This window comes from Gobio gobio, assembly GCF_949357685.1.
Source record: "Gobio gobio genome assembly, chromosome: 15".
Classification (NCBI taxonomy): Eukaryota; Metazoa; Chordata; class Actinopteri; order Cypriniformes; family Gobionidae; genus Gobio; species Gobio gobio.
Genome location: NC_137108.1, coordinates 2,393,960 through 2,412,573, shown reverse-complemented (window position 1 = coordinate 2,412,573; position 18,614 = coordinate 2,393,960). Strand labels below are relative to the sequence as shown.

The window sequence follows — 18,614 nt, the reverse complement described above, 5'->3', positions numbered from 1 at the left end:
CTCAAAATATTCAATAAATATTATTAAACTAAAATATAGAACATTTATTTAATTGAAAAATGGTCACATTTGACCACCAATGAGTTTAAATGTGAGCAGTTATTAAGGAATACCTGAGGGCTAAATACAAGAAAAACATTCACATTAATGTTAACAATTTTGCATCTCTATCACTCTCCATAATAAAATGATATTGTAAATATGTTTGACGTAATAAAAATTGCTGCAAATACCTGTATAGTAAAACTGTTGTGTTTCCGCTTAAGCCAATCAAACGCATTGACACAGCGATGAACCATGTGACCCGCCGGGAGATGAGATCGTCGCAAATCTGTTTTTCAACGCCTCTGGCTTTAACTGTTATGCCACATTAGCGCCAAAACGCTATTTATTGTTTCATTTCGTATTCAATTTTTAAAGCTTAGACTTTCATATCAAAAGCAGGTTTGGCGTGAGATGTAAAACGTTAATGAATAACGGCGCGCAATATGTGGCGGCCGGTGTTGATTCTGTGGCGCACCGCCACTAATTAGTCTACAGTATGTGTGGAAAACACTGTCTTCATTTACACACTGTCTTTGTTTACCAAGCCAATCTGAGACACTGAAACACTGTATCATGAGCTTTGAAACATGCAGAGAATACATTTATTTACCAGTGAACTGTCAAAATAAAAGCTTGATGGTTAAAATTATTTATTTATCTATTGTGCCGTATATCTGAGTGAAGCGCGTCATTTTTTTCCCCAAACCAGTTAAGCGCAAACCACGCCCCTTACGCCAAAACCACGCCCCGCAGCATTGACTCCCGTCTATGACTCGATTTCATTGGTCAACTCTGTCACAGCGCTTTTTTTTTTTTTGTCACAGCGCTGATTGCTGAAACACAAAACGGATGCTCGCGTTTGTGTACTAAAATAAAAGTATCCCTTTTATTTTCTATTTATTCACTTATTTGTGTGAAATGTTTTCAAAATCGTATTTATTTTGGACACTCGTTAACACTAGCAACTGCACAGAAAAGGCACTTCTTTTTTTGCAATATTTTCATTCATCTTACGCACCTTTTTAATGTTTTTATAGGTTACACAGAATATACAACTTATAAAAAACATTAAAAAGGTGCGTAAGATGAATGAAAATATTGCAAAAAAAAGAAGTGCCTTTTCTGTGCAGTTGCTAGTGTTAACGAGTGTCCAAAATAAATACGATTTTAGTCAAACCTAAACTACACACACATACACACAAAATGAGCTTAACAGTGAGGAAACTACACATGTACTACTGTATGGAACAAAAATCTACAAACACAAGAAAAAAAAATTTTAAAAGAAAGGAAAAAAAACCTCAAATTTTTAATCGATTCTTCATTCTTTAATATAGCTTTAGCTGTTTGGTCACACAAAGCAAAAAAATATAGTAAATTAAGTATAGTAATTTTAAAAACAGATGAAATACAAACATGCCATGGGTACATAAAAGGCAATTACATACTTTTCACAATTTCTATTTAAAAAAAACTTTAACATTAAATGGGTGAAAGGAGTTTGTATGTGCAGTTGCTACTGTTAACAAGAATTCATAGCACAAAATTGATAAATAATACTTTGCATTAATTTGTCTACTAATTAACATTTTTAAACACTCACCTCACATCCCCAAACACATACCCACATCATACAAACTTCAAAAATACCATTAGATGACAGTGAGTGATATTAATATTGAGATGCAATTCTATGAAAATAAATAGCAACACTGTAAGATGTGTGTATCACTGGCATGGTATGCTTCTTAGCAATGGAGAAATGCGGTAACTTTCACTGTTACTCACCACCAGCCCTTGATACAATAGCAGCAGCAGGTATTAAGTGTGCACTGCACAGTGTGCACACACACACACATATATATATATATATATATATATATATAAAAATAAATAAATAAATAAATAAATAAATAAATAAATATAAATATATATATCAATTTACCACAAAGCTGAGAATTTGAGTTATCTTCAAATTTATCTAAAATCAAACATACGTGTAGATGTGTTTTTAAACAAATTACTTTTTCCATTAAATTATGTCCTTCACTTCCAAATATGGAATCCCAAAGCTACCAAAATTAAAATTAAATAAATATACAAAGAAATGTAAAAAAGCAAAAATAAATAAATATACATACAAGCAAAAAACAAAACAAAAATAAATAATTATTTATACATTTATTTCCTTATCTATGTATATTGATTCTTCCATATTTATTTATTTATTTATTTATTATTGTTATTTATTAATACATTTATTAATTTATATTTTTTTATTTGCACATTTATTCATTTCTACATTTATGTATTTTTACATTTATATATATATATTTTTATACATTTCCTTTGTCCACGTGGGAAAAATAAATATATACATAAATAAGGAAATAAATGTATAAATAATAATTTATTTATTTTTTGCTTTTCTATGTATATGTAATTATATATTTATTTATTTTTGCTTTTTAACATTTCTTTGTATATTTATTTATGTATTTATTTAATTTTCACTTTGGGATTCCATAAAAAGACCTATTGAAGGGATACTCCCTTTCCGGAACGAATCTGTTGAGTGAATGATTCGTGTGATTTTTTTCTTTTTTCCCTCCAAACCAGTTAAGCGCAAACCACGCCCCTTACACCAAAACCACGCCCGGCAACATTGATTCACCCCCTACCCCAAAACACATACACACACATCATACAAACGTCTGCCATTTTAAGGTTGATGTGAATAATTCATTGCCACAGATTCTGACAATCTGTGTCGTACCCTGACAACCCTTTTACCCCCCTTTCCCCTTTTACTGTAGTCATGCTCTAAACCAGAACTACTTTTTCTGGGACGTCCAGCTGTCAGACGCCGTCTGGACCCAGTCTTAGTTGATCTTCGGGCCACTGCTGTTGGCTGACAGCCAATAATGGGACCTGGTCGTCTAGCAGCTCGCCTTAACGCTGCTGCACGTTTTGACACCAACATCCCTTTACCAAAACAGTAAAATGCAGAGATCAGTTGGGTCGGGTTGTGCTGAATCTTTTCAAGCTGCTTTGACATCATAGTCATGGCATCACTGTAGTTGGAGTTCTCAGCTAGTTCACCGAGTAGTCCAAGCATCCTCCTCACAGGAGATTGAGGTAGAGATTCTGATTAACAAGACAACAATAAAACAATTAAATTGCAACAACCAATAAAAATGAAATAGCTACAAACACTTGACCAGGAAACAAAACTAATCTGCCTCTATTCAATGCTTCTGCTCTTATCATTTGAGAAATGGGATACAATGTGTTTTCTAATAGCTTTATTGTTTATACAGAAATAAATTGTCCCTAATAAACATTTAGACCCTAAGTGTAACCGGATATTTGTCTTACACAAACACATCGCTTTTCTTCAGAAGGCTTTTATTAACCCACTGGAGTCGTTCTGATTACTTTTATGATGGATACATGTGCTTTTTGGAGCTTCATAAACTCAAGCACTTTTCAATGCCATTACAAAGCTGGGAAGAGCCAGGATATTATTTATAACTCTGATTGTGTTTGGCTGAAAGAAGAACGGCAGATACACCTTGGATGACTTGAGGGTAAATTTGAAAATAATTTTTGTGTGAACTATAACTTTAAATCTTCTAAGCTTCATAAACTCACCACCCTCTGAGTTACTCCACATACGGGGTTGGTTGGAGTAGGAGGCCTCTGGAGTAGGTGAGCTGGGAGAACACCGGTCAAGCTGATGCATGTCCACTGTTCATAACATACACATATACAAAATTAATATACATTTTGCCAGATAATTTCTGTTCATTATGCCACCATTACAAACAAGAAAAAAAGAATACAATGAAAAACAAAACAGCACCAACCCTCCATTTATACTGACCATCATCTTGAGCACTGAAATTGTACTGATCATCAGTATTGCAGGTTTCTTGCCCTGGAGGCATGTCTACAAAAAGTTTATATGAATGTCAACCTGCTGACTAGTTTAGAATAAGCTTGTATAATGAATGTTCTATGTTCCACTTGAGTTTTCTTACCTGGTGCTAATGTGCTCGGATTAGGCAAATTTGGCCGTAAAGGGTTCAGGAAGTCAAGAGAAACTGAGGCTGTGAAGAATATGAAATGGACATATATGTTCAAATATCTAAAGAAGGTATTTAAAAACAGTGTCGGAACATGTGTGACAACCGATGCTGCAAAGAAATAATTACCTTTCGTTAATTTCAGCAGCTCAGCCCTCATTTCAGCTGTTGTGGGCAGAAAGTTGATGGAGGTCATGTTGTAATTTCGCACCACTGCTGCCTGGTGTTTGCATGGTGCCCCACTATGGCCAACTGGACATGTGCAGAGCTCCAACTCCATGTCCACTGTATAGGTATGCCCTGATGTGGATGATTTCACCTGAAACTTCTTCTCCTCAACCTAACAATGACACATTAAAAATTAAGATGTGACATTCAGATAGCATAAAGATCTTATAATGAATTGTATAATGATTATTTAAAAATTATACTTTACCTGAGAAATATCAGACGCTTTAATATCACTTTCTGTAGCAAGGAATCTTGACCGCTGGAATGCCTCCCAATGACCAAGTGCGACGTCTGTCACACGTGCCTCATAGTACATCTCTAGTCGGGTGATAAAAATGTTGAATAGTTGAGGGAGGTTGAACACTTTTGTCCTTTGAAGTATTTTGTCTTTCAAAACACGCATTGCAGCCTCCACGTAGTTGTTTGTTTGATTGCCCCGTGTTGGCAAGTCTCTCCTATAACTGAGAGCCCAACTCTCACGTCGACTGTAAAGACCCTGTAGATAGGTCAGGAACTTCTTGTATCTGTAGTGAGTTAAAATAATAATAATTAAAAAAAATAAATCCATCAAAATAAGCCTCTGAAGGGTGAACATACCAAAAGTACTAATAAAATCTTTATGCTACCTCTACCGGTCTACTATTTCCTCTACCTGTTGGTCAAAGGGTTGTCCAGGGCTTGCTGGTAAAGCAATGCAACTGTACTCATCTCCCTGGCATAAAGCATGTCTTTTACTATGCTGAACAGTGTCTGCCTGTCCTTCATCTCAATGTTGTGTTCTTTGTTCCACAACCACCTCCACACAGCTTGCAGAAGATGAAATATGCAGAGCAGCTGTGTGGCTTCAGGAAAGACCTCGGCTATAGCTCCCTTTTCTGCCTTGGAGTCATCTGTAAGAAATACACAAGGGCCTGCCTCACCTCGCCCTCCAAAGGCATCCTTCGTCAATAAGGACTTCAGGAGCTCCAATCCCTCACTAATTGTCCTCTCATCCTCCGACTGGGTTATCACTATTCCAAGAGGAAGTCCACCAGCACAAGTGTGTGTGAGAAGAAGAAACACCCTGCAGTTCTCCCGGTCCATGTTACCAGATGAATCCATAAAACACATTTCTCCACTATTGGAAAGACTGTGTGTTCGTTTCATCATTGGGGAACAAATGGCTACAAGTGGTGTTCCTGCTGAGGACATTTTAAACCTGGCACAGCTGTCATCACATCCTGAATTGTAGGATTCTACCTGCCTTGCCAAAGCTGCTAGCATTCCCTCTCCACTTTGCTCTCCAAACTCCTGCTTATTCACCTTCTGATACAGCCTGCAAATGGAATTGATTGTTCTGACTACATACGACTGTCAAAGCTACTGATTTAGACCAAGAACATTTGCACATACCTGTAGCAAAACTGAAGGTCTGGGCAAAGGGCACGGTTAGCTGAGGCATAAACATATTTGTTGCCATGCTCAGCCAACAGGTCACTTTTCAGTACTGCCAGAGCTGTTGTAGGGCTGTGCCCAGTCTCAAACAACTGAGTCAGGGTTTCAATTGCCTTGACCCCCACATCCCTGTGCCTTAGTGCCTCCGCAACGAAGATGTTATGGTTGTGTACATTGTACAAACGCACAGAAGCTGGGTAGGTGGGTATATGGGGATCATTGCTCCTGAAAAGTAAAAAAAAAAAAACTTACAAAGTAGCTGACAAAAGCAAATTCATTTATTTTCTCTCATCTTCTCTTTGCTAACCCACCTACTAGATCCTCCCCTTTTGTCTACTGTGTTTACCAGAGTGCAAACCATTTTAGCCTCACAGCAGGTATTTTTTGACAGCCGCCTTTGATTAGCCGTGCTTGATCGGGCACAAACATTGTGCTGGCATCTATAAAGAGCCGGTAGATAGATATAGATAGAATATGAATTTTAAATATACAGAACTCTGCAAAAGTCTTAGGCATGTTAGATTTTCATTTTGTTATTTATATCTTTTGCATTAGTGTGCCAATAGGAAATATTAGTCTACATTTCCAAACTTTTCTTTTGCTCCTCACTGTAATAATCAAGTCAAGTCAAGCCAACTTTATTTATGTAGCGCTTTTCACAATGCCGATTGTTTCAAAGCAGCTTCACAGTGTTAAACAGGAAAATAATGAAACATAATTTGATCCGGCTATACAGCCTCTTTGGAGAAAACAGTGATGTCATCAGCCCATTTCAATTATCATGTGGTGTCTTTTTCACAAGTTATTCGCACTTCTAAAAAATGCTTTAAATTGAGAATGTTTTCAAAAATAATGTCATAAACAGTTGTTGGTAACGCTTTACAATCAGGCTTCATTAGTTAACATTAGTTAATGAATTATCTAACAGGAACTAACCACTTATAAGGCATTTGTTAATCTCTGTTCAAGTTCATTTCAACATTTACTAATGCATTATTAAAATCTTGTTAACATTAGTTAATGCACTGTAAAATAACATGAGCTAAACCACGAACAGCTGGATTTTTTGTCAACTAACGTTAACAAAGATTAACTAATGCTGAAGGTGTTGTTCATGGTTAGTTCATGTTAACTAATGCATTAACTAATGTTAACTAATAAGTGTTACCATAAAAATACAGTCATTCATGTTTTGTTCATGTTATTTCATTTTTTTGTTTTGTTTTTTGTCAACAATCTCTCCGTCTAATCCCAGGTGGACTCGGTGATGGTAAGATCCGACCTCAGTGCAGGCCATTCTGTTTCAGATTACCTGTGCATACGAAAATCCATCCATCCTTTCTTACTGGCACACTAAAACAAAATATATACATATTTTAATTACCTTATAAAGCACACGTTGTCCCTTGTTTGCTTTTGTCACTGCCACTCTCCAACTCACTCCTGATGACTCCCTAAGCTTTTTCACCCATTCCTTCACTTCACAAACTTCTGTCAACTCAATTCTGAAAGACGTCTCAAAACTTGTGTGGTCCAGGTGTGATTGGCCTTTTGGAGTGCACAAATGATAGGTGCAGAAATGATAATTGTACCCGGGAGGTAACAATTTCTGTGAATTAAAAAGAAATGTTAGCCACCCTACTATGTAAAGCTGACAAAGAGTTCCAAATATTTTAACTGAGCTGGCACTAACGTTTCGACACATAACAGTAAACAAAGTTTATTAAAATAATAAATCATATTACAATTATCAGAAAGGTGTTACATCAAATTAATGAAATTAAAATTCGTAACCTTCAGATCTAATGATTGGTCTTCATCACAGCCAGAACAAGCGCCCTCCACTGAGGGAGATCGAAATTCATACGATAAGATAAAATAAGTTAAAATTAATTATATAATAAGCATACTTAAAACCTACAAATACTTCTAATAATTAAATAATACTGAAACGCGAAAAGAAGGACAAATCTCACCGTTTGTTAGCAACGGATCCATCACCGACCTTGCTGATCTAAACTTTTCTCCTCAGGTGACAACGTGACAGAGGCGACCAATGAAATCGAGTCATAGACGTGAGGGGCGTGGTTTGCGCTTAACTGGTTTGGGGAAAAAAATCACGCGAGTGAAGCGCTTCTCAAACAAGAACAAATGTAGGGCGGGGCTTGAGTGTGTCTGTGAGGAATTGATTGGATGGTGGTGGTTTGCTATTGGTGGATCTCATGTGAGTGACAGGTGGCCCCGCCCTCGTCATCAGAGAAGAGATGAAGTTATTCTGACTCAGGATTATTAACACAGTAATGATGTGCACCGATAAATCATTTACCATAAACACTGCAATAATCCATAAAAATACAAGAATTGTAAAAAATGTATTTCATTCATTTAAAAAATAAAATCTTATTTATATTTTTACTTTATAATCACAAACTATATTAACAAATAAATAATAATTGATAATTCATACTCATATTAAATTAGTAAAAAAACAGTATTTGCTATATATATATATATATATATATATATATATATATATATATATATATATATATATATATATATATATATTAGGGCTGTCAAAAGATTAATCGCGATTAATCGCATCCAAAATAAAAGTTTGTGTTTACATAATATATGTGTGTGTACTGTGTTAATTATTATTTATATATAAATACACACACATTCATGTATATATTTAAGAAATATTTGCATGTATATACTGTATATACATTTATATAATCTATAATATATATAAATATAAATGTTTTATATATAAAAATAAAAAAAAATTCTTAAATATATACATGAATGTGTGTGTATTTATATATAAATAATAATTAACAGAGTACACACACACATATATTATGTACTTTTTTTTGGATGCGATTAATCGCGATTAATCTTTTGACAGCCCTAAAAAAAAGCTCTTTTCGCTCATATCTTGTGAAGTGCTTAGGCCAAATCCATTGATAATGATTCCGTCCAGGATTGGATGAATCTCATGTCCGCCATTTTGAAATTTGTCATAAATTGCAAACATTTTTAAATGCTTTGACGCATTGGCACAACAGCATATCCTGAAGCTACCCAAAGCATTTGAAGACAACGCCGCCTAAAGTTGTCTGATATACATGTTCCTGATGTGCATCCGTTCCGTGATCCAAGGGTTTGTCCCCGTTGTTGCTGCTCGCAGCTATATTAGTATAGTATTATATTAGTGTGTGTGTTTGTGTTTCTGCAGTGAGAAGTGTCGAGTCCCAGCGTGGTGTGACCGCATCCTGTGGAGGGGGAAGAGCATTAAACAGCTGAATTACCAGAGCCACATGACCCTGAGGACCAGCGACCACAAACCCGTCAGCTCTCTGCTGGAGATAGGGGTGAGAACAGCGGCCGTCAACACACACAGTCCTCGCTCTCAGTGCCTTACTGACGCACAGAGATGTAGAGTAACCAAGTAGAACTACTTCACTACTGTACTTAAAGGGTTAGTTCACCCAAAACTGTAAATTGTGTGATTAATGACTGAGCCTCATGTGGTTGGACACCCGTCAGACCTCCGTTCATCTTCAGACACAAATGAAGATATTTTAGTGTAAATCTGATGCTCTGAAAGGCCTCCATTGGCTCAACTTTACACTCTCAAGACCCTTAAAAGACACTAAAGACTAAAGTTACAAAGTCCATCTCACTACAGCGGCTCTACAATAACTTTATGAAGACGAGAATAGTTTCTGTGCACAAAAAAAACCTAAATAACGACTTATATAGTGATGACGATTTCAAAACACGGCCTCATGAAGCTTCGAAGCGTTATGAATCAGTGAGTCGATTCAGCGGTTCAGAGCGTTATGAATCAGTGAGTCGATTCAGCGGTTCAGAGCGTTATGAGTCAGTGAGTCGATTCAGCGGTACAGAGCGTTATGAATCAGTGAGTCGATTCAGCAGTTCAGAGCGTTATGAATCATGATTCGGATCGTGTGTCAAACCGTCAAACTGCTGAAATTTGGCGATCCAAACCGCTGATTTGACTCACTGATTCATAACGCTCTGAACCGCTGAATCGACTCACTGATTCATAACGCTCTGATCTGCTGAATCGACTCACTGATTCATAACGCTCTGAACCGCTGAATCGACTCACTGACTCATAACGCTCTGAACTGCTGAATCGACTCACTGACTCATAACGCTCTGAACCGCTGAATCGACTCACTGACTCATAACGCTCTGAACCGCTGAATCGACTCACTGATTCATAACGCTCTGATCTGCTGAATCGACTCACTGATTCATAACGCTCTGAACCGCTGAATCGACTCCCTGACTCATAACGCTCTGAACTGCTGAATCGACTCACTGACTCATAACGCTCTGAACCGCTGAATCGACTCACTGACTCATAACGCTCTGAACTGCTGAATCGACTCACTGACTCATAACGCTCTGAACCGCTGAATCGACTCACTGACTCATAACGCTCTGAACTGCTGAATCGACTCACTGACTCATAACGCTCTGAACCGCTGAATCGACTCACTGACTCATAACGCTCTGAACTGCTGAATCGACTCACTGACTCATAACGCTCTGAACTGCTGAATCGACTCACTGACTCATAACGCTCTGAACCGCTGAATCGACTCACTGACTCATAACGCTCTGAACTGCTGAATCGACTCACTGACTCATAACGCTCTGAACTGCTGAATCGACTCACTGACTCATAATGCTCTGAACTGCTGAATCGACTCACTGATTCATAACACTTCGAAGCTTCATGAGGCCGTGTTTTGAAATCGTCATCACTATATAAGTCGTTATTAAGGGTTTTTTTGCGCACAGAAACTATTCTCGTCTTCATAAAGTTATTGTAGAGCCGCTGTAGTGAGATGGACTTTGTAACTTTAGTCTTTAGTGTCTTTTAAGGGTCTTGAGAGTGTAAAGTTGAGCCAATGGAGGCCTTTCAGAGCATCAGATTTACACTAAAATATCTTCATTTGTGTCTGAAGATGAACGGAGGTCTGACGGGTGTCCAACCACATGAGGCTCAGGCATTAATGACACAATTTACAGTTTTGGCTGAACTAACCCTTTAACAAATCAAACCATATTGTAAAGTGTTACAAACAAATCATTTACTCAGAACACCTCTTGAAATGAGAATATAAGTGTGCTTACCCCATTTTTTTTTATAGTAAGAGTGGTTAGTAAGATTTAATCTTAATGAACTACAGTATTTTCAGGTTATTGATATGACAATATGTAGAAAAATTACCTATCAACATTGTGATTGTCCTTTAGCTTAATCATTTGAAATAATAAAAACAACATGACGTTCAAACTTTTGACTACTTTCTTTAATAACTACATAACACAATACTTGTACTTTTACTTTCTGTACTTGAGTAGTACATTTTAAAATAAACTACTTGCAATACTTAAGTACAAAAAATGTTGAATACTTTAGTACTTCTACTTAAGTGTGGTGCTTAAAGAGCACTTCAACTTCTACTCAACTCACTTTTTTGATAAGGAACTTGTACTTTTACTCAAGTCTGTGTCTCCAGTACTTTATTCATCTCTGCTGACGTCTGCCTTTGCTCTGCACAGATCAAGCTGGTGAACGAAGAGTCCTACAAACGGACATTTGAGGAGATCGTGAGGCGCATCGACAGGCTGGAGAATGACTGTATTCCTTCAGTGACCGTGTCTCAAATAGAGGTGGGTCATTATTGATAGCAGTGTTCATTTCGTTGACAAACAATTTTCGTCATAATTTTCGTCAACAACCTTTTTTCACTGATGAAAACGAGACGATAACTAAATAAAAACTAGTGTTGGATGACAAAAACTGTGACGAAAATCAACTGTCATTTTCGTCAACAAATAAAAACGAGACGGAAATGTTAGTGAGGGACGATTAGGGAAGAGATTTGATCATTTGATCTGAACTGATCTAACCGCTGGAAAACAAGTGTTTATGAAGTAATGCTGATGAATAATGACAGTGTTTACTTTACCATGTTTATATAGTAATATGTTTTAGATGGTTGTAATAATGCATATTATATCTCCTGAACTTGAATGAGCTCCTGCAACTGCAATAGAGGCGAGATTTCAAAATAAGAGTCCCGGTGTATTTCCAGCAGGTTTATAATTAAAAGTCACGCATTATATATTCGATTTTGCTTACACAATAAACTGTATTTAATTTAATTCCCATTTAATTCATATTCAGGAGGAAAGACCAGTATTTGACACATTCAATAAAGTATCAGGGTTATAATAGTTCACTAAAACCATTAAAAAAATCTTCATTACTTGAAATTAAATAAATGTTAGTTGAAATTAAAAAAATAAATAAACAAACTGATATGGCCTACTGACTAAAACAGAAATACAAAGTTATAAAAACTATATAGATGTTTTTAAAAAACAAACACAAAAGTGAATTGAGCTCTTTCGTGTATTTTTAATGTCAAAAACAAAATGATGTCAAAATGTCAGTTCGAGTGACAGTCGGTTATGTGACGCTTAAATGCTTAATGTATTACAATTGAACTAAACTCATTAGATTTTAGGAGACTAAAACTAGACTAAAACTAAAAACAATTCAGGAGACTAAAATATGACTAAAACTAAATGGCATTTTAGTCAAAAGACTAGGACTAAAACTAAATCAAAATATGCTGTCAAAATTAACACTGATTGATAGGCCTGTCGCGATAGTCAATAAATCAATTAATCGCACAATAAAAAAAAATGAGCTCAATAATTTTTCCAGCCGCGTCCGTTTTTATATCCATTTTTGCCGAGCATTACATTATTTGATCTCGCTCTTATACATGTAAATGCTTCTGAGCGTGACAAGACTGTATGTCAGTGCCCTGTGTGTGTGTGTGTGTGTGTGTGTGTGTCTCTGACACTCTGACACACACACACACACACACTCGACGCACAGACAGACTGGCGTCAGTCTCCTGCTCACATCGAGTTCTCTTTTGCTCTTGAACAAACAATAACAACAACAGAGAATTTTGACTAGGGCTGCACGATTAATCGAAATGAACCGCAATCGCGATTTGGCTTATGTGCGATTATGAAAATGCAAAGGCTGCGATTTTAATGAAATGAATAAACGCCCAGCGTGTCAGTGAAGAGCGGCTCTGTGAGCAAACGCTGTCCCGTCTGCGAGTTTGAGTCGCTTATAACACGCGTTTGAAAAAGCAAACGCACAAACAAGTGATGTGAAGTGTTCACAAACCTGTTGTCCAACAAAATAAGTTTAATAATATGTTTTAACTCAATTCATAGTCATTTGAGTGTTTGTGAGCTTCTTATCACAGAATGAGGCAGACAATGTGTTGTTCTATAAATTTGTGATAAATTCTATGTCAATCAGCACTTCTTTATTATTATGAAAATACCCGAGAAGGCTTGAAGAAGTCAAATACACCATCTCTTGATGCAGTCGTGTTTATTGTCTTCATGTTTACTCAGTCAAAGCGTTTCTATCTTCTCTTTATTCAGCTACAGCGCTAGCTTAGCTTCACGTTAGGGATTTCCTGAAAGCCATGACTTCTCTGAGGCTAATGTGGAGTTTCTGCTCGAGGGCGCCCTCTGGCCTCCAGTATGAATGACACTTTTTGGTAACAAATGAGAAAAATAATACTTTTCTCTAAATAAATGTATATGACAATCCAAATTTTTTTCTCCAACAGTGGATGCACAAGAGGCTCATATTTCATATTAAAGACAAAATTGATATCACATAAAAAGCACAGATTTTTATAATAATAATTTTACAATAAATCCTTAGACCTTTCTAATGATTTTTTGTCATAGGTCTGCATATTAACAGTTTTGTCAAATAAGTTTTCTATTATTATTATTATTATTAGTAGTATTATATTGTTATATTTATTCTTAAATACTCTATTTTTAATAATGTAAATGTTATTGGAATAGTAATATAATTTTTTTTTGCAATAATAATCATAATTATTATTATTAGTCATATTAATATAAACACAAAATGTTATATACACACACACTTTTAATTTGTAAAGAAGAAAAAAAAAAAGAAATAATTGCATTTAAATCGCAATTGCAACCAGAATAATCGCAATGAGATATTTTCCCCAAATCGTGCAGCCCTAATTTTGAGTATTCTCATATTAGGGTCTTAAATTAGTTAAATAACGTCTTAAATGAACTTTTAGAGTTGTGAGATAATGAGATGCGCGGCTGTTCTTAAAGTGACAGTATCATGTATTCATGTATTATTTATGAAGTTAAGAAAGATGTTTGATAACTATTACATTTCTGTGTATGTCTAACAGGGAAGGCCATGGGTAAAAATAACATTTATTATAATGGGGTTATGTAGAGTTTGTTTTAAGTTCACTTAAATTAAAAGTAGTTTTTTTTAAAGCCTAATAAATGTTGAGATTGGGAGCTTTCAGTTATACTGTAATATATCGTCATTAATGTTTCATAGAGACTTTATCAGTGATGCTGGCCTTCATTCATAAAAACATGACAATACAACACATATTTAAAATATGCTGTCAATAAATAGTTTCTACATTAATTTGGAGAGGAACTGAAATTATTACAATATCAAAACATTAAAAATGTATTAATTGTGATTAATTACAAAAAAAATGTGATTAATTAGTTAATTATTTTTAATGGATTCCCATCCGCTGCAGTTTTCCAGCTGTTTATTCATTAGTTTGTGAACAGACTGAGACTCCATTGCTTTTATTGTTTTGTTCATTTATTGTGGATATTTAAAATGTTTTCCGTTTTCAGTGTTAAATAGTCTTTAGAAATAAAAGTGTATTGATCTTTGAAAAGGTGTGCCTGCATTATTATGCCATTATCATTATTGTAGATGAAAATGGTCTCAGAACGACAGTATTATCGTTTATCGCAATAGTTTCTAACAAAATTTGTTATGGTGACAGGCCTAACTATTGACTTATTCATCCTCCAAAAGGAAAATGAATGCCTTGTATTTCCCTTTGCTGTCTTTCTGTAGTTCCTCTTCAAGGATGTGAAGTTCATGCAGCATCAGGCCCAGACGGTGACGGTTCTCAATGATGGACAGGTGCCATGTCAGTTTGAGTTTATCCCGAAGCTGGAAGAGCCGGCCTACAGCAAACCCTGGCTCACCGCAAACCCAGCCAAAGGCTTCCTGGCCCAGGGTGAGGCGCTGCACCTCCACACACACTCACACACACTCGCTGGGAAGCCATGGAGCTGTGCTAAAGCTGCTGCCACTGCTTTACTGAGAGGTTTCACACACTCTTGTGTTTGCTAATAGCTCATCGGTTATTTCACTAGGTTTCCCAACACAAGCAGGTGTGACACAACAAGTAATCGTTCTGTCCTCACACATCCAAATGCTGCAAAAAGACACATCCAATGGGCTTCTCTCACTGCACATAAAATGTAAAAAAAAAAAAAAAAAAAAAAAAAAAAAAAAAATGTGGACTTCCTTTTAATGGTTAAATTAAATTTTAGTTATCAAAAAGCATATCTAATGAATTTAAATCATGAAACTTAAACTATTTATTAAAAGTTGAACTAAAATGACCTGTTTAGGGCCCTATGAAATAATTTTTACCACAATTCTGTGTTTTCTGCACTCCATTTTAATGGTTGAATTAAATTGTAATAATCAAAAAGCATGTCTACTTAATTTAATTCATAAAAACAGCAATTTCACTATTTAAAAAAAAACAGAAAACAACTTAATTTCTATGAAATGTTGTTTTCCCCCAGAAATGTGTTGTGTATTTACATTTTTCTGGCAAATTAAATGAAAAAATGAAGGCATAAAATTGGCATTTAATTGACCTTTTAATCATATGAAATTAAACTTTCAAAAATATGATTTTAAAAGTCATAATAGTAAGATACAAAGTCAAAAATATGACATGCTAAGTCATAATTATAAGATACAATGTTGAAAATATGATTTTAAAAGTCCTCATTATTAGATACAAAGTCAAAAATATGACATGCTAAGTCATAATTATAAGATACAATGTTGAAAATATGATTTTAAAAGTCTTCATTATTAGATACAAAGTCAAAAATATGACATGCTAAGTCATAATTATAAGATAAAATGTTGGAAATATGATTTTAAAAGTCCTCATTATTAGATACAAAGTCAAAAATATGACATGCTAAGTCATAATTATAAGATAAAATGTTGAAAATATGATTTTAAAAGTCCTCATTATTAGATACAAAGTCAGAAATATGACATGTTAAGTCATAATTATAAGATAAAATGTTGAAAATATGATTTTAAAAGTCCTCATTATTAGATACAAAGTCAAAAATATGACATGCTTAGTCATAATTTTAAGATAAAATGTTGAAAATATGATTTTAAAAGTCTTCATTATTAGATAAAGTCAGAAATATGACATGTTAAGTCATAATTATAAGATAAAATGTTGAAAATATGATTTTAAAAGTCCTCATTATTAGATAAAAAGTCAAAAATATGACATGTTAATTCATTGTGAGATGAACAGTTGAAATTAGGTCTGAGATCAAAAAAAACATTTTTGGATTGAAAGTCAAAATTATGATTGAAAATGCTAATTATGAGATATCTGTAAAGCTTTCTTCAACCAAAAAGTTTTAATGGGTGAAATTTAAATAATTTTACTGAGTTAGAACTCTATTCTTATTTAACTTTAACAAGTGCTCTATTTAGATCACCACAGGTCACCACACTGCAAAACATGCGTTTCTGACTTGGTCTTTCTGTCTTTTTTCCAGTCCAAATCAGAGCATATGAGTGGAGTGGAGCGGTGAGAATCTCCGCTCATCGCTCAAAGCTACATCAGGCCGCTCCGCTCATTATCGCTCAGCGCTCAACGCTACATCAGGCCGCTCCGCTCATTATCGCTCAGCGCTCAAAGCTACATCAGGCCGCTCCGCTCATTATCGCTCAAAGCTACATCAGGCCGCTCCGCTCATTATCGCTCAGCGCTCAACGCTACATCAGGCCGCTCCGCTCATTATCGCTCAGCGCTCAACGCTACATCAGGCCGCTCCGCTCATTATCGCTCAAAGCTACATCAGGCCGCTCCGCTCATTATCGCTCAAAGCTACATCAGGCCGCTCCGCTCATTATCGCTCATCGCTCAAAGCTACATCAGGCCGCTCCGCTCATTATCGCTCAAAGCTACATCAGGCCGCTCCGCTCATTATCGCTCAAAGCTACATCAGGCCGCTCCGCTCATTATCGCTCAGCGCTCAACGCTACATCAGGCCGCTCCGCTCATTATCGCTCAGCGCTCAACGCTACATCAGGCCGCTCCGCTCATTATCGCTCAGCGCTCAACGCTACATCAGGCCGCTCCGCTCATTATCGCTCAAAGCTACATCAGGCCGCTCCGCTCATTATCGCTCAAAGCTACATCAGGCCGCTCCGCTCATTATCGCTCAGCGCTCAACGCTACATCAGGCCGCTCCGCTCATTATCGCTCAAAGCTACATCAGGCCGCTCCGCTCATTATCGCTCAAAGCTACATCAGGCCGCTCCGCTCATTATCGCTCAAAGCTACATCAGGCCGCTCCGCTCATTATCGCTCAAAGCTACATCAGGCCGCTCCGCTCATTATCGCTCAAAGCTACATCAGGCCGCTCCGCTCATTATCGCTCAGCGCTCAACGCTACATCAGGCCGCTCCGCTCATTATCGCTCAGCGCTCAACGCTACATCAGGCCGCTCCGCTCATTATCGCTCAGCGCTCAACGCTACATCAGGCCGCTCCGCTCATTATCGCTCAAAGCTACATCAGGCCGCTCCGCTCATTATCGCTCAAAGCTACATCAGGCCGCTCCGCTCATTATCGCTCAGCGCTCAACGCTACATCAGGCCGCTCCGCTCATTATCGCTCAGCGCTCAACGCTACATCAGGCCGCTCCGCTCATTATCGCTCAAAGCTACATCAGGCCGCTCCGCTCATTATCGCTCAAAGCTACATCAGGCCGCTCCGCTCATTATCGCTCAAAGCTACATCAGGCCGCTCCGCTCATTATCGCTCAGCGCTCAAAGCTACATCAGGCCGCTCCGCTCATTATCGCTCAAAGCTACATCAGGCCGCTCCGCTCATTATCGCTCAGCGCTCAAAGCTACATCAGGCCGCTCCGCTCATTATCGCTCAGCGCTCAAAGCTACATCAGGCCGCTCCGCTCATTATCGCTCAAAGCTACATCAGGCCGCTCCGCTCATTATCGCTCAGCGCTCAAAGCTACATCAGGCCGCTCCGCTCATTATCGCTCAGCGCTCAAAGCTACATCAGGCCGCTCCGCTCATTATCGCTCAAAGCTACATCAGGCCGCTCCGCTCATTATCGCTCAGCGCTCAACGCAGTTTGCTTCGCGCTCCGCTCACTCCGAAAAAGGAAAAAAATCTACATGTATACTTATATAGTATCACTTTTAGCTCAGACCACAGCCTTACCTCCTTAAGAACTGAGCAACAACAACATTTTTCAAAGAGAAATGTTTTATTTCAAATTACAAATTAGGCTAGTCACAAAAAGTCCTGTAAAATTAAATGAATAAATGGGCCTAATAATATAAATAAAAATGATATAAACAAAAATATACAGAAAATTTTTAAAAGTAAATTAACTATTAGGCCAGAATTTTGATTAGTGAACTTCTGCGCAACACGCATGATTAAAATTTAAATTGGCTTATATCCATCCATTGTACACACAAACTGCTGTAAAATTAAATGAATAAATGGGCCTAATAATATAAATAAAATGTA

The 18,614-nt window shown here is 36.8% G+C and overlaps 2 protein-coding genes across 5 annotated transcripts in view; one reads left to right on the top strand and one right to left on the bottom strand.

Moving 5' to 3' along the window:
* The window catches only part of inpp5b (inositol polyphosphate-5-phosphatase B), a 131,390-nt gene that overhangs the window by 78,131 nt on the left and 34,645 nt on the right, over window positions 1-18,614 (top strand). For all 4 annotated transcript variants that reach the window (XM_079837289.1, XM_079837290.1, XM_079837291.1 and 1 more), the window contains 3 exons: window positions 9,040-9,175; window positions 11,409-11,519; window positions 14,845-15,010. In XM_079837289.1, the coding sequence (XP_079693415.1) occupies window positions 9,040-9,175; window positions 11,409-11,519; window positions 14,845-15,010 (413 nt within the window). The remainder of the gene's footprint in view (window positions 1-9,039; window positions 9,176-11,408; window positions 11,520-14,844; window positions 15,011-18,614) is intronic.
* On the bottom strand, window positions 1,281-7,796 carry LOC307138595 (uncharacterized protein; the record flags this gene model as incomplete). The annotated part of the gene is made up of 11 exons (XM_079837014.1): window positions 1,281-1,300; window positions 3,037-3,192; window positions 3,700-3,795; window positions 3,932-3,997; window positions 4,089-4,157; window positions 4,263-4,473; window positions 4,570-4,888; window positions 5,757-6,023; window positions 7,111-7,151; window positions 7,240-7,346; window positions 7,775-7,796. 11 exons carry the CDS (start codon window positions 7,794-7,796, stop codon window positions 1,281-1,283), a joined length of 1,374 nt encoding a protein of 457 aa, XP_079693140.1.